General features: G+C 31.9%; 3 protein-coding genes across 3 annotated transcripts in view; 2 read left to right on the top strand and 1 right to left on the bottom strand.

Annotated features, from left to right (window-relative positions):
• LOC106429537 (purple acid phosphatase 10) overlaps nucleotides 1-14,437 on the bottom strand; it is a 47,663-nt gene that overhangs the window by 16,254 nt on the left and 16,972 nt on the right. The gene's annotated exons all lie outside the window — the stretch shown is intronic.
• Nucleotides 6,985-9,344, top strand: LOC106441382. Its single transcript, XM_013883205.3, has 4 exons — nucleotides 6,985-7,725; nucleotides 7,828-8,350; nucleotides 8,437-8,536; nucleotides 8,618-9,344. The coding sequence occupies exons 1-4, from the start codon at nucleotides 6,993-6,995 to the stop codon at nucleotides 9,299-9,301; spliced, it is 2,040 nt and encodes a 679-aa protein (XP_013738659.3). The 5' UTR covers nucleotides 6,985-6,992; the 3' UTR covers nucleotides 9,302-9,344.
• Nucleotides 9,855-12,050, top strand: LOC106429482. Its single transcript, XM_013870232.3, has 6 exons — nucleotides 9,855-9,917; nucleotides 10,088-10,317; nucleotides 10,628-10,754; nucleotides 10,842-11,135; nucleotides 11,207-11,416; nucleotides 11,548-12,050. Exons 2-6 carry the CDS (start codon nucleotides 10,088-10,090, stop codon nucleotides 11,875-11,877), a joined length of 1,191 nt encoding a protein of 396 aa, XP_013725686.2. The 5' UTR covers nucleotides 9,855-9,917; the 3' UTR covers nucleotides 11,878-12,050.

A 14,437-nucleotide genomic window follows, 5' to 3' on the forward strand; every position in this document is an offset into this window, starting at 1 on the left:
ATACTTTTTCAGTTTGAAATCAATTATTTATGTATTAGTGGATCACTGGCTATGTGATATTCTGATAGTTATGGTAGCTTCTTCTGGCAATATATCCTACAGAAAAGATGAGGTGCAATCACAGCTTCATAGAAGAGTACAAATAATTATGAAATCGTCACTGATGAATCGTTTTCCATGCATTTACAAAAGAACAGTGTAGATTTTCTATAAATAGTACAAATAGATGGTTTATGTGAATATTAAACCCTAACCCCAACTCACCCCCACTCTGTAAATAACGAGCCATAAACTCTGATCATTAAACCCTAAATCATACACTTCAAACCCAAATAAAAATATAACTAGGGTCGGCCCGCCCTATGGGCGGGATGAATATTCGAAATTAATTGAAATAGTTTGAGTAATCTACTATAATTATTTTTATTAATTAAAAAAAAAATAGTTGTTAAATTCTGAACTTGTTTTTTTTTTTTTGAAGTCTTAATAAACTATGCTATTTTAATAATTAGTTAGGTTTCTTTTTTTCCTTGAGGTGACATTACATCAGTTTTTGCTGAGATTTCATGTTGTCGTACCGTAAGTTATTATTACGTAATAACCTATGTGGTGCATTTCATATTTATTGTAATTGATTATTTTTATATATAAGTGAGAAGTTATTAATATTGTGTACGTTGTGGTTGAGATGTGAGTAAATTTATGGATAATAGTCTTAGGGGTTGTTAACTTGTTTTTTGGTTTTTTTTGTATTCGTTATGTTTTTTACTTTAAAAATGTATAAATTATAAGCTGCTAAACTTCCATTGAAATTTGTGATTGAAGTTTAATTAATTATAACAAAATAGTAATGATTACAGAAACGTACGGAAGATATATTTGCATTGGATCATGAAGACTTAAATATTATGGATGCACAATCTAGTGTATAATGTTTTATTTAACAGAAAAACAGTACGTTTCAGCCAGTATTTTTTGTCAGGAATTTAATAGTTTCAACGAAGACATATATAATTTTATCTTGCTTTTGTATATAGAAAAACTAGGGTTGACCCGCCCTACGGGCGGATGTTGAGTACACAATAAAAGTTATTCTATACAAAAATATATTTTTATTTTATAAAGTATTTTAAAATATTCTAAAATTAAAATAACTATAAAATAACAAATAAAAATATAATTCTGAGATCATTTTGATATTTTTGATAAATATTTTCTGTTTGAGTTTAAAGTGAGGTAACATTCACTGTCTTCTATTTTATTTTAAAAAAAAAAACAAAATTAGTGATCCAATTGCTAGTATCTTCTGGTAGATCTGGTTTGATCTTCATCATAACTTGTCATTGTCATGTAAAATATTAGAATTTTGTTGGCTGTTTTTGGATGTGCTAGATTTTGCATTTGAAAGTTATTTGTTTGGTTAGGATGGAGTTTTATATCTTTGAAATGTTTTACGTAAGGAATTTTTTTTTTTTTTTTTTTTTTTTTTTTTGAACTTTACGTAAGGAATTGATTGTTGGAGATTTTGAGGCTTCCATGAATTTGATGTCATACAAATCATTTAGCAGGTTGATGAAGATGATATATATTATATATAAGATCGTGGAAACGGTGGACGTGTGTCAATGGAAAGACTGTAAATGGCTGGAGGTTAAGATGCTTGTATACCTGTGGGCTACGGGTTTTGTGCTGCCTCATCGAGAATTGGGCACGATGCCATTAAGTTACGAACATCTGCTCTGGAAAACTTTGCAAGCTCAGTGATTATGTTGACCTGTATATATTTTGGTACATAGTGATTGTCAGATATTAGTACTTGGATTTGATTTTATGACGTGGGAAGTTTAAATCTTAAGGTTTATTCATGTGTTTGACTTAATGGAATGAGTGTGTCGTTCTTTTTGGGACTTATTACTTGAAAATATTGTGTCCTCCAGGTTGGTGCCAAGATCATGCAATGGTTGATGATGGATGTTTTGGTGGTCAGTTTTTAGTTTTGACGACCATAAGGTTTGTTATGGAAAGTGAGCAAGCTAGGTATTCGCAGTCTTGTTTGTTATTTGCCAAATAACAAAAAAAAATAGATTTGTAGAAAGAAGCTAGAGAGATAGGGAAAAAGAGGTTTGAAAAAAAAAAAAAAAATTTACACTCCAAAGACACATTATGTCTTTGCAATTACACAATAGAACACATCTTGCTTTTGAAACACTTTTTCTCTATGCTTTGTCCTTTTTACTCTCTTAAGTAAACTAACTAACTCAAATCCACGTCTCTTCTCTCCTTAATACTTTCTTTATTTTAAATAAACAAAAGACTTTTTCTCTCTCTTATTCCGAATCTCAAAATCATTTTCCCAAATCCATGAATTTTAATCTCACTGATTTCTCTTTCACCTCTCGTTTCATTTGATTTCAAAACCGACCATGATGCCTCACCAGATGATGTATGCGCCGCCTCCTTACTCTCCTTATGACCACTATAATTATTTGTATCATCATCACCAATCTCGTGGTGGCAAACATAAAAACGCTGAGAACGTTGAGAACTGGATCCACTACAAGAAAACTTGCTTTTAGCCACAACTTAGCCACAAAACTTTTGTGGACAGTATAAAACAGCTACAAAATATCCGCAAAATTAGCCACTACTTACAAAATCTAAAATTTGTGGCCATTTGTTGTTTTTTTGTCGCTCCATAGCAGCAAAATAACTTTTGTGGCTATTCGAAGAAACACAGCCACAATTAACTACAAAAATAAATTGTGGATATACATTTCCACAAAAATCCCCCACAAGATTCATGGTTTCCGTATCCACAACTTTACTCGCGGATAATTGTTGTTATATAGCTACAAAATGTACTTTGTGGCTATCTCGAGGATAAAAAGCCACAATACGCTTCAGAATAAATTGTGGACATATATTATCCGTAAATATCCACAGAATTTTTCGTTAACATTTTAAACACATACTTAAATTGTAGCTATCCGTAGAAATATAATTTTTAAAATTGCATGTGGTCACAAATGTGGTTGTGGTTATAATATTTAAAAGATTATAATGTTAAGAAAACATATCAGCATGTTCAAATCTGGTTCCATAATTAATTACATTAACTATCTACGCTTGTACTAGGATTTGTACGATACATTAAATATATACATTTTTTACTTTTTTTTAGGTTGCAGGGAGAACATATCTTTATATTACCAAAAAAAAAAAGATAAGAATTTTTTTTTAAAAAAAAATGAAGATACAAAGTAAAACAATTTCACATATCACTAGGCATTTCAATTCTCGGTTTGCTTCATGGTTTGGTTCTTCGGTTCTAAAGGTTTAGGATCTATTAAAATATTGAGTTTGGTTTTGTTTTGTTTATTTCGTTTTTTTTTGTTTGGTTTGGGTAACCAAGTTGAAATCCTTCTTATTTCCAAAGTAATCTAAGATACTATCCGGTTTTGATTTTTTTGTTAATTTGGGTTAAAAATAAAAAAAAACAATTTTTTGAGATTAATATCAGATATTTTGGGGTTGCAGATAAAAACTCGAATAATTCAGATAATTTTAATAAATATTGGATCAAAATTATATTAGTCATTTAACTTTTTGGTTATTTAACTTATAAATAATTTTAAGTTATTTTTATTTTTAAAATAAATATAATTAGTATATATATATATAAATATATTATATTATAGAAATTTGGGTACTTATTTGGCTCTCGGTTTGGTTCGAATTCAGTTTTTTTTTTTGGTTCAATAGATATATATGGTCCACTAATATAACTGTTGGGATTCAAACTCGAACCAAACTTATTTTCCGATTTAGTTTAATTTGGTTCTTTGGTTCCAGATAAATGTGTGAAAGACTAGTTGCATCAATTATAAAAAAGCTCGGAAAATAATTCTTTTAAATATTTAAGAAGTAGCCATAGACTAGCATCATAACTACAAAAGATATTAACTAGATTTTGGGACCGAAAAATAAATGATTCATCGCAACACTATTAAAGAGTAAACACAAAAAATGAGTAATGAAGAATCATATATTATTGACAAAAAAGAAGAATCATATATTAACAAGTCACATGTTGTACATTAAATATAAGTCATATAATCAATCTCTCATAAGGTTGTAAGATGCATATTTATTGGTTCAGACAAATAGTTGATGGGGCAAAGAATATACTCTTTAACCACAAATATAGCTATCTAAATAATATCTATATTTGATGGAGCAAAGAATATATTTTCTTTAGCCTCAAATATAAGTACGTAAAGAATATGTATATTTGATGGGGAAAAGAATATATCTTTATAATATTATTTGAGAAGTCAGTTTTCTACGTGTCATGCTCACGTTAATCTTTACAACGGTTATTTACAGAGATACCCTTAATGAATTAAAATATTGAATTAATATATTATTATTAATTTTTTTGTTTAGTTTTCTTTTTATTTTTTTTCCAAAACATATATAAAAAGAAAAAATTATAAAGTTTAAAAACGAATTTAAAAACGAAAATATATGTATATAAAATATGATTTAATTAAAAAGGAAAGTTCCCAAAATAGTAATATTCCGTTTAAAACATATTTTTACCGAACAAAAATATACTTATAACCGAGAAATAAAACTAATTTGATTTGAATTAATTAGAATAAAAAATAATTTTACTTGAGTTTGAATTTGACAGAATTTATTTAACTCGACTAATCCAATTTATATCCTAAATCAAAGATCTAACCACAATTAAAATATATAATTTATAATAATAATATATTTATTTTTATACATATTTATTGTAGGATGACTCAAAATATATTAATAAATAAAAATAAAATATTAACTAATTGTTACAATATAATTAAATATATATATGTATGAGTCTTCAGAATATTATCATTATATTCATTTATGTAATTTTCAATAAAAACTTCATTTATTCTTTACTTAATTTTAAGAAAAATATATATTACGTTGTACATCATCTTACTAAAATATATTTACATATCTGGAAAAACAACCAATCTAAATGCAAATAAGAATTTAATCAAAATTTACTATATTTAGAATAAAATATTATAGTCCAGTTCGGAGAAATAGATGCAATCCAACATACCTAGGTGATAAAAAAATCGATTGTTTACCCAGAAACAACCAAACCGACTAAATAAAACATATCCAAAATCATATGTCTAGTTAAAATAATATAATATTATCAAAACAAATTATACAAATAAATTATAAATTTAGTTAAAGCCAAAAGTAAATATCAATTAATTATAATATATTATCTTTATAAATATTTATATCCGTGCATGATCACGGGAGAATCACCTTGTATATATATACATTAGATGGAGCAAAGAATATATTCTCTTTATAAATATCAATTAATTATAATATATTATCTTTATAAATATTTATATCCGTGCATGATCACGGGAGAATCACCTTGTATATATATACATTAGATGGAGCAAAGAATATATTCTCTTTAGCCATAAATAATTGATGGGGCAAGGACTATTTGTATTTGAAGCCTAAGATGATTATAAATTGTAAACAAGCTCGACATCGTTTCATAACACAAGAAACAAACTTTCTAAAAAATGGGAGATTTCTTTCAATCAAGAGAATGGATGTATAAAAGATTAAAACGTTCTGATCATAGTTTGTGCGAGAAATTTATTGAGGGTGTAAACACTTTTATTTCTTTTGCTTGTAATCAAGCATTTTTTCTTGAGTGTGGGAAGTTGTTTTGTCCTTGTAAAAAATGCAAGAATCAAAAATATCGCGATGTTGATACAGTGACAAAACATCTTATGTTGAAAGGATTTACAGAAAATTATTACTTGTGGACGCATCACGGAGAAAATTGGCAATACAATGATGGTGAAGCATCAGGAAGTCATCATGTGATGGAGCATGAACCATGGGGTGATTATTCTAACAATGTTCCAATGGAGGATCAGTACCATGATTCCAATACAGATTTTAATATGTTACCCGGTGATGCTAGTTTTCCAGACAACGTCCAAGAGCCAGCTTACGAAAAAAAACATGATGCTGTTTTTCAAGCGTTAGAAGCGGCAAATCAACCTTTATACGAGGGGTGTACTGATGGAATTTCTCAACTGTATTTGGCCTCAAAAGTGATGAATTGGAAAACCAATTTTAATCTTTCAGAGGAATGTCTGGATGAAATTACTGAAACCTTTAAAGCTGTTCTTCCGTCGCCTAATATTGCGCCTAAATCGTACTACGAGACAAAGAAGTTAACGCGGTCTCTAGGGTTGCCATGTCATAAGATTGATGTGTGCGAGGATAATTGTATGCTATTTTGGAAAGGGGAAGATAGTAAGTTACTACATTGTCGCTTTTGTAAAAAAGACCGTTATGAACCAAATGTCGGCCGATCAGGGAAGAAAATACCAAAGCAAAGGATGTTTTATCTGCCTATTACGGATCGGTTGAAGCGATTGTACCAATCAGAAACGACAGCTTCACAAATGAGGTGGCATGCTGAACATGTGTCCCCCGAAGGACAAATGCATCATCCCTCAGATGGAAGAGCATGGAAGCATTTTAAAGAGGTATATCCTAATTTTGCTTCTGAGAGTCGCAATGTTTATCTGGGTTTATCAACCGATGGATTTAATCCAATTGGTATGAATGGACAATCATATTCTGTATGGCCCGTCATCGTGACACCATACAATTTACCCCCCGGAGTGTGCATGAAAAGGGAATATTTCTTCCTCTCTATATTAGTGCCAGGGCCAAAGCATCCAAAGAAAAGCTTGGATATATATCTGCAACCGTTGATTGAAGAATTACAAAATTTATGGAGTGAAGGGGTGGAGGCTTACGATGTCTCACGAAAATTCACGATGCGAGCGGCCTTGATGTGGACAATTAACGATTTTCCAGCATACGGGATGTTATCTGGATGTTAGACCCATGGAAGGTTGGCTTGTCCGTATTGTATGGATGAGACCAAGTCGTTTTGGTTACCAAACGGTAAAAAACACAGTTGGTTTGATTGTCATAGAAAGTTTTTGCCTGAAGGACATCCTTATAGGCGGAATGTTAAAGATTTCTTAAAAGGTAAAACTGTCCATGATGATCCTCCACCATGGTTAAACGGAGAGGAAATATTACATGAAAGAATAAATAATATATGTGGACTGCGTAAAACAGTTGATTGTGGAGGCAAAGGACATGACAATCCTACTCGATCTATTGAAGGGTATGGTGTTGATCATAATTGGGTGAAGAAGAGTATCTTTTGGGAGTTACCTTATTGGGAGAACCTACTTCTTCGACACAATCTTGATTTTATGCATAAAGAAAAAAATTTCTTTGATAATCTGGTTAACACAGTGCTAAATGTACCTGGGAAGACAAAGGATAGCATAAACTCAAGGATGGATCTCCCTTTGTTTTGCAGAAGACCCGAGTTAGAGATTTCCCAAGATGGAAGAGTGCCTATTCCAATCTTTAGACTGTCGAAGGAAGGCAAAGAAAAATTTCTAACATGGTTGAAGACCGATATTAAATTTCCAGATGGGTATGTTTCGAAATTTTCACATTGTGTTAATTTGAACAGTGGAAAGATATCAGGATTAAAAAGCCATGACTGTCATGTCATCATGCAACGACTTCTCCCAATTGCATTTGCGGAACTTCTTCCAAAACCTGTTCATACGGCAATTTCAGGTATTCAATATTTGAAATAATTATTTATTTTTTTTGCCAAAAAGATATAATACTCTTGCTGAATATTTTTAATTAATATTCTTATTTGTTTTATTTGTGTAGATATCGCACTCTTCTTTCGAGATATATCTTCCAAAATCTTGAAGATTGAAGATGTTGCTAGACCGAAAGAAAATATTGCAATTATGCTTTGCAATCTTGAAAAAATATTTCCACCGGCATTCTTTGATGTGATAGAACATCTACCTGTCCATCTCCCAGATGAAGCTTTACTAGGTGGTCCGGTCCAATATAGGTGGATGTATCCGTTTGAACGATACATGTATCATCTGAAAAAAAAGGTTAAAAACAAAGCCAGGATCGGAGGATCAATAGTGGCTCAGTGTGTGAATGAAGAAATTTCTTACGTGACAAATAATTATATTGCACCTTCAACAGTTCAAGTCCCTGAAAAAGATGTCAACGAAATCAGATTCACTTACAAATATCTTGATGTTCCAATAATGTTCCAGCAAGAAGGAAGAATCAGTGGAAAATCAAGTAGTGCATGGTTAAATGATGAAGATTATAATATTCTTCAGACATTTTTATTGCTTAACTGTGAAGTATTTGAACCATATGAGAGGTATGTTATGTTATTTATAATTAATAATGACGTAGATGGTTATTAATATATAATGGATATCTAGAAAACCAATAATATATATGCAGGATGTTTGAAGATTATATGATGGATAACCACCCAAACATAACTTCTAACGATATGACAAGAGCAAAAGATGAAAAATTTGCAATGTGGTGTAAAGATTACGTAAGTGCGAAAGTTATATACATGTTATAACATATTATATACATGTTTTTATCTCAGCTATTAAATAAGAAATATATGCAGATTAACAATGCTAGCAAATCATTTGAATTTCCATTGTGGATGTTGGAATTTGTACAAGGTCCAAAGCACCAAATCAAGTCATGGCCTATGTATTATTCGAGAGGATATCATTACCACACACAAAGCCATGGACAAAATAAAAAGACAATGAATTTTGGTGTTTGTGTTCCTGGAACTACTGAGACCGAGTATTTTGGACTTATCGAAGAAATATTCATGATAGAGTATCACGGTGCCGTTGGGTTAAAAGCCATGATTTTTAAATGTCATTGGTTCAACATCGATCAAGGAATACGAAGACATCCATCTGGCATTGTTGATGTTTGCCCACAAATGCATTATGACAAGTACGATCCTTTTATATTACCAGAACAATGTGATCAAGTATGTTATGTTCCTTATCCTCGTCTACGATCAAGAAGAGAAGAATGGTGGACAACAATAAAAGTTATGCCGAGAGGATTTTTTGAAACTAAAGAAGTTTCTCAAAATGCAATACAAAACAATATTGTTGATCATGTGATACCATCCACTAATATTGTGCGAGTCGAAGCACATGCAGTCCAAGATGATTCAAATTACGAACCGATGCCAATGATTAATCCAGAAGATGAATATTTATCTGAAAATGATTTTATCGATCAGTATGACGAATATTCTGATTCAGATTCGCATTCGGACTAATAATATTGTATGAATAAATGGTTAAAAAAATAATGTATGTGTTATAAAACAAATAAGAAGATAAATAATAATTTGTAATGTATTTAATATTGTATGAATAAATGGTTAAGAAAATAATGTATGTGTTCTAAAACAAATAAAAAAACAAATAATAATTTGTCATGTATTTAACTTAATTCCTTTGTTTTAATATTGTTTTTAATTTATTTTTGAATGCTAAACTTTATCAAAATTCCTATTTAATTATTAATAGTATTATTGTAAAATACTAACCACAAAATTCTTAAGTGGCGGGAGTAATTTCCCGGGTATATAACTCCCGTAGAAACAAATAGCGACAAGTAGATTGGTAACAATCTAAAAATTAGAAAGTAATCACGAAATTTTTCACTTCCCGGGTTGTTTCCCCGGCTAAACCAATATCAGCCACTTGATTTATTAATTGAAAAAAAGGAAGCTAATCTACTTGTTTGCTCCGCCTACAAATATTACGTATCTATCTTGTCCTCTTCTCACAGTCAATCTCTATCCTTTTCTCACAGTCAATTTAAAAAAAAAAAAAAAAAAAGCTAACCCTCAGTATCCTTTCTCTCTTCCTTACGTTCCTCTGTTTAAGGTCAGAAATCTCTTATTTGTTTCCCTTTTAGATTCGTATATTGAAATCTGAGGGGTCAATCTTCTGGGTTTTTAATTTTCATGTTCTGTTTCGTTTTAGGGTTGGGGTCAATGTACAACCCATATTTGTAATGTTCAAGTATTTGTAATGTTTTTTTTGTTCTTTTGCAGATGAATATCCTACGTGGTTCTTCTTCAGGGCCAGCTAAGAGGAGCCGTCAAACTTGTCTTCCTCCTGGATTGAACAGGCCTGCTACGTCCGCTTCTCTTCCTCCTGGAGCGACCAGGCCGGCTTCGTCTGCGTCTCGACATCCACTTCCAAGCTTAGCTGCTGTGATGAGTGCGCCAGAGAGACGTAACATGCCTCTTCTCCATCCACAAAGGCCCAATGGAACTTTATGGTGAGTTCAGTGTTTCAGTTATTTGTTTGTCGTTTTAGTGTTTGAGTTATTTTTAAAGTTCTGTCTTTTGAGTTATTAGTTCAGACATGAACTAAAGGATAAAGATGATTTGTTGACTTGATAACGTCTGTTTAAAACGACTGTATTTTTAATTATGTGTTTGAGTGTTTAATTTATTTGTTAAGTTTTGTATTTGAGCTATGGTTCAGACAGTGGTCTTGTACTAGGTCTAAGGGCTATTGTAATGCTTTGAGTTTACATTGGTCTTTGTCTCATCTAACAAAATGTTTTGGTGCTTTTTTTTTCATAGGTTTGGGATAGACGATTGCATCCGGAAAGATGTAGTGTCAACATATCAGTCAAACTTTTGGGGACCATGGTGGACCTACAGAATGGTGCCAGATGAGAAGAAGGTCGCTTGGTGGACTAGTTTTCTGGTAGCTTCTCTAGATTTACTTTGTTTATTGGTTGATATAGTTGTATAAGCTCTCACCTTATTCTAATTAACTCTGTTTTTGTTGTAGCAACAATACTATTGGGATCCTAAGCATCACAGTCAAGTTCGTTTTCAGTGGGAACAAATTCTGAAAAGCTCAATCAGAGACCTTGTAAGCAAGAGGAGGAGATCAGAAGAAAAAAAGAAGCCAGATTTTATTGGCCTAGCAGATTGGAACTTGATGCTAGAGACTTGGCAGGAGGAGCCACACCAAAAGAGGAGCAAAACGAATTCTGAGAATGCTTCCTCAAACCCAGATGGTTTAGGCACTCACCGTCATACTTCAGGATCAAAAAACCACAAGCGTTATGCTTATGACTTGGTTAGTCAATTTTTATATTCCATCAGCTTTATCTTCTGTAACTTACATAAATTTTTTAACACCATTTGCAGACTGTTAAGGCTGGTGGAGTAGCACCTCCAGTCACTGAAGTAGTGCGTATGACCCATACTCGCAAGGATGGCACTTTCATTGACAAAAGAGCAGAAGGTTTTTTGAAGGCTGCCGAGGCTCTTGCATTGGAGCGATCACAAGGTTCCTGTCTGACTGATGAAACCCCATCAGCACCCTCTACCCAGCAGCTCAACGCTGCTTACATTGAAGTAAGAATCTCCTAATCTAACTTACATAATCTATTTTAATAGCAGAATGAATTTAGTTTTGCATAATGAATTGATCGACACTGTTTTGTTTGTCTATATCCATGAGTCTTTTCAAAAAAAAATTCTTGTAGGTGGCAACCAATGGCAAAGGGCGAGTTTATGGGCTTGGTTCAATTCAGGATATTGATGATGAACCAAGTGAGACTGCACCAGCATCTTTATTTACACATGTGGCAGTTGATGGACGCTTGACCACCATGGAGGGTGTTGTAACTTGCTTGAAGGATGATGTTTCTGGCTTGAAGGAGGATGTAATTGGTATTAAGCGAGGCATTGAGGTTCTGATGAAGATGAATGGAGTGGACCCTGTTACCTTTGAACCTATTCAGCGTGAGAGTGATGCATCTGATCGAACTCCCCAATCAAGCCAAGAACTTGACCAAAATTCTCCCGTACATTAACTCTGATCTTGGTGTTTTTTGTGTTTATACTAAGTTAAGCTCTAACATCACTAGATGTCTTTTGTAAAAACATCACTAGATGTCTTTTGTAACTTCTGAAGAACATCATTAGATGTCTTTTGTAAAAAAAATTTATAATTTTAATGGTATTTGAATGTTTAAATTAATTATTATGTTGTTTAATGCTTTAAATTTGATTTCAAATTATTAATCAGTACAGTTTAAAAAATAAATCAAAATAAATAATAAAGCCACAGAAAAGCACATATAAATTTGTGGCAATTTTTAAAATAAAACCACAGATTTCCACATAATAAGTTATAGTTATAAAAGCCACAAATACAAATAATTGTGGTTATTTTGTGTCTAAATTTCCACAAAACGTTTTGTTGTTATCAGTAGAAATAAAGCCACGATTTTAAGTGGCACGAGTTGTGGCTAATAAAACCACAAAAAAATTGTGGCTAATTGCGTATTACATCCACAATTAGTTTTGTGGCTGTTTGTAGAATATTCTCTACGGTTTAAAATGTGGCTTTTTGTAGCAAAAATTGCAACGAATCCGAGTTAGCGCTATTTGTGGCCATTGTCCACAAAAACCGTTTGTGGCTAAGTCGTAGAAGCACAGCAACAAATAACAACGCTTATTCGATTGCCACAAGCCCGTAGTCAACGAAATTTTTTTGTAGCGATTTGTGGCTAAGCGTTAAATAGCCACAAATATTAAGCGATAGCCACAACATTTTTCATGGCTAATTACAGAATTTCTTGTAGTGATCAATTATTTTTCTTAAGTGGATGGATGATAGTTACCTTAATTGTTTCTTTTCTTTCGTTGGAGAAGTAAGTATGTGCTTCACTCTTACTTTTCCTCTTTTTTTAAAAAGCTTGTTTGTTTTCTTGTTTATGTACAAAGTCTTCTTATTTTGTGGATTAAATTTATATTTGTTCCTTGATGGTTTTGTTCATTGTTTGGCTGTTGTAATCACTTTTGAGTTTTGAAACAAAGTGTGTAAAATAACTTAATTTATTGAGAAAATAATTTGAAGGTTATATGGACAAAAACATCAAAATGGAAAAACACAAAAAATGCATTTAAGATGTTCGACGAAATGCTCTATAAAAATATGCATGTCCATAAAACGGTGTCCACACAATCCTATATGATATATAGAAATATGTATATCCACAAAATAGTGTCCACAAAACCTCGTCCACAAGAACTCGTTCACATGGACATCAAAATTTATTAGAAATTTACAAAAAAAATATATACATTATGGATATCAAAATGTAGAAGAGAAAAAGTTTTAACTTATTTTATACATTAATATAGATTTCATACATTATAATTTGTAATAATGACCAAAAAAATATGTTGGGAAATACAAAACCATTTTTTAACAAAAAACAATTAATTTTAATATATATTTCAATCTTTAAATTTTTTTTGTTTTAGATGTCATCTAGTGGCTTAAAATTAAACTCAATTATCTAAAAGAACTAATTAAAGTAAATATTGATCCCCACAATATAGACAACATTTTAAAATAAAAAAATGCAACCATCCTTTAGTTTCCCTTAACCAAGCGTGAGGGGTACTGCTGTAAAATCACATAGGGTGGAAGAGGACGATGTGTCCCTCCAGTGGGAAGTGTCTTATCATGTCAAAAAAAGAACAATGCGTCTGAGAAGGTAACACACTAGAAAAAAAAGAAGAGATAGGTAAAAAGGAAAATTATATTTATCTACTATCTTTACATTATCTACCTTCTTATTCGAGACGGTTAAAACTCTGAGCTAAGACCGGAAAGCGTTCGCATAATTATCCAAAACAATGTTAGGAATGGAAAAATAAAATTATTTTAGATCGTGAGCTATACAGTGAGGGAATACAGCGTGATGATAAAAAGCAGAGTATATATGTTCAGCACATTATCTTTATTTCCTTACGTCACACATCTTATTTTTGTTTCAGTGTTTAAATTATCATTTTTATGGCCATACGTTTTTTTAGTACATGTTTTGCTGAGTAAATATCTGGAATCTAGGAACCTAAGTGGTTGAATGACTCAGGAGTAAAATAACCATTGGATTATTGAACTTAATTTATAAGATCTTCTGAAGAAAACACAACAGAGAATAGGGTGAACAGGGATAATGATTCATAAGCATTTTCAAACAGGTATTAATGTGACCAGCTCTAGCATACTCTTCACCTTAGCAGATGTTGTGGTCTGAGCTTTTTTTCAGTATGAGACCAGTTGAAGTTTTGCTGCCAGAGTTATTCTCCTTCTCATTCCCACCTCCAAACATCTTCGCTGAGAGAGAAACTGATCCCACGCATGTGATCTCCAGGGTCCAAGATGTAGCACCATCCTTTTTCTGGCTTGATACGGTCACCTTTCCAGTGCAAATAAATTTAATGGGCTGCAGGTATAAATTATTGCAATCAGAAACAGAGTTAAGAAAACTGCTGTATATAAACATATTATAGTTTGAAACTGTACCTGATGCTGAGCAGTGATAATAAACTGGTTAAGCTCCGCTATTTTCATAG

Source organism: Brassica napus, chromosome C3, assembly GCF_020379485.1.
Source record: "Brassica napus cultivar Da-Ae chromosome C3, Da-Ae, whole genome shotgun sequence".
NCBI classification, from domain to species: domain Eukaryota; kingdom Viridiplantae; phylum Streptophyta; class Magnoliopsida; order Brassicales; family Brassicaceae; genus Brassica; species Brassica napus.